Source organism: Brassica oleracea, unplaced genomic scaffold, assembly GCF_000695525.1.
Source record: "Brassica oleracea var. oleracea cultivar TO1000 unplaced genomic scaffold, BOL UnpScaffold02411, whole genome shotgun sequence".
NCBI lineage: Eukaryota > Viridiplantae > Streptophyta > Magnoliopsida > Brassicales > Brassicaceae > Brassica > Brassica oleracea.
Genome location: NW_013618941.1, coordinates 1 through 1,819, shown reverse-complemented (window position 1 = coordinate 1,819; position 1,819 = coordinate 1). Strand labels below are relative to the sequence as shown.

The 1,819-nt window shown below is 40.3% G+C and overlaps 1 protein-coding gene across 1 annotated transcript; it reads right to left on the bottom strand.

Annotated features, from left to right (window-relative positions):
* Nucleotides 1–1,208: 1,208 nt before the first annotated feature.
* LOC106321679 lies at nucleotides 1,209–1,774 on the bottom strand (the record flags this gene model as incomplete). The annotated part of the gene is made up of 2 exons (XM_013759925.1): nucleotides 1,209–1,564; nucleotides 1,649–1,774. Coding segments are annotated over 2 exons (443 nt in total), but the record flags the coding sequence as incomplete, so codon positions are not given.
* Nucleotides 1,775–1,819: the final 45 nt, after the last annotated feature.

The window sequence follows — 1,819 nt, the reverse complement described above, 5'->3', positions numbered from 1 at the left end:
TGGTGAAGCTACGCAACAATCACAAGAGAATTAAGAAAAAAATAAACTCAAAGCCAGCTCTGTTTCTATTTGATGACCATAAACCAGTCAAAAGACAAAAAAAAAAAAAGATTCTTAATCAAAAAAGGAAACTTGTGCGACAAGAAAAGATAAGGGTTTCTCTTTGCGTACGTTTCGCAACGCGCTGAGGGATTGTTGCATTGCGCTCAAGGATCCTTGCATTGTATGCTATGAATAAATCTGGATTCGTCCTTTCAAGATGATCCCAAACTAGACAAACAAATAAAGAATCTCGAATTATTGAGGGTTTTTGCATCTCAGACCCCATTTAATGATTCGGAGAGAAGAAGTATCTCGACGAGAGGAGACGTCGCCGAGGAGTCAACCAGAGAAGAGCCACCGACAGAAGAGGAATCGTCTTTCTCCTCGTCGAGATGAGAGAAACCGAAAGAGAGAAAGAAAGGAGATGGAACGAAACGCGTCTCCACGGTTTCCCAAACCAATAATTTTATGACACGTGTTCCTTAACATACGTATCTTCGTACTCCTAATTAAGGGACGTGCCTTCGGGTTTTGTTTTTTTTTTCATTTATTTTAATCGCGTATTAAGCGCTAAATACGGCCTTAAGAGACCGCGTTGAACGTGCTCTAAGTGCTTCCAGTTCTAGGATCAGATTCCAGCTTTTTTTCCTATTGTACTGTCTTTACTCTGCAGCTGAAGGTAGGAAGTGGAAGGCATTAGCATAGAAAAGTACATAACTATAACTAACACTTCCTTAAATATCTTATACTAATAGAAGGCCTGGACCTAACTTGTTAAATGTTTAGTACTAATAGATATGCTCAACAAGTCGCTAGGCTTCATGGTTCCTGCTCATTAGATCATCATTTTTATGGTTTTCTGAATCATAAACATTTGTGCTTCTTCTTCTTTTTGGGCTATATTATGCCACACAAATAAATGGATCGAAGTTTCATAGAATGAATATATTTTCTTTAACTTGTTACTTGTTTATCTCTCTTCTCAATAACACAAAAGCCTCGGGAGTGCCCAGCAAGTAAACATAAAAATTTGCTCCCCAATGTTTTTCAAACAGCGTCTAGAATGACTATAAGAAAATAAGCATCATACCAACATGTATGTGTCCTCTGTTGTACGCTGGTAATATAAAACTATGCTAATGTAAGAACTGTCTTCCATGCGATTATTTTGGCATTTGTAGATTCTGATCTTGCAGCTTCTCTGCTTATTCATTGTCACATCCCTCTTTCCTCTGCAGTTCTTCATCGTTAGCTTCCTCTTTCTCCTGCAGTTCTTCACCGTCACCTCTCTCATTCGTCTGCTGCTTCTCATCTGCGTCGTTTTTGCCTCTCTCTTCTGCCTCCTCAGCTCGCTGTCTCTTGGAGAATCCCGCAGCCGAAGGATGTGGTCCAAATCCATGTCCATCGGTCAGTAGTTTGACCACCTGCTCTGTATTGCTCTGAATGTGACGCAGAGTATCCAAATGCTGTGTATTACTCTGAATCTGTCCCAAGGTATTCATAACCCTCTGCCAAAAGTCGTCTGCAATAAGAAACCAACACACAATGTTTGAGATTCAGGAAACGCACAATGAAAGAAACACGTTGTGAGTAGTAGTTTAATCACTGGGATAAGCATTAGCATCAGCAGCTCTGGAAGGTCCCGCTTGAGTTGGAGGAAAAACAGCATTAGCATAAGCTGCAGCTTCTTGTGGTGATGCAACAGGAACATTTAAATCAGGCAACAAAGCAGCTAACAGAAGCAAAGACAATGTGTCAACAAACAGTTTTGAGTGAG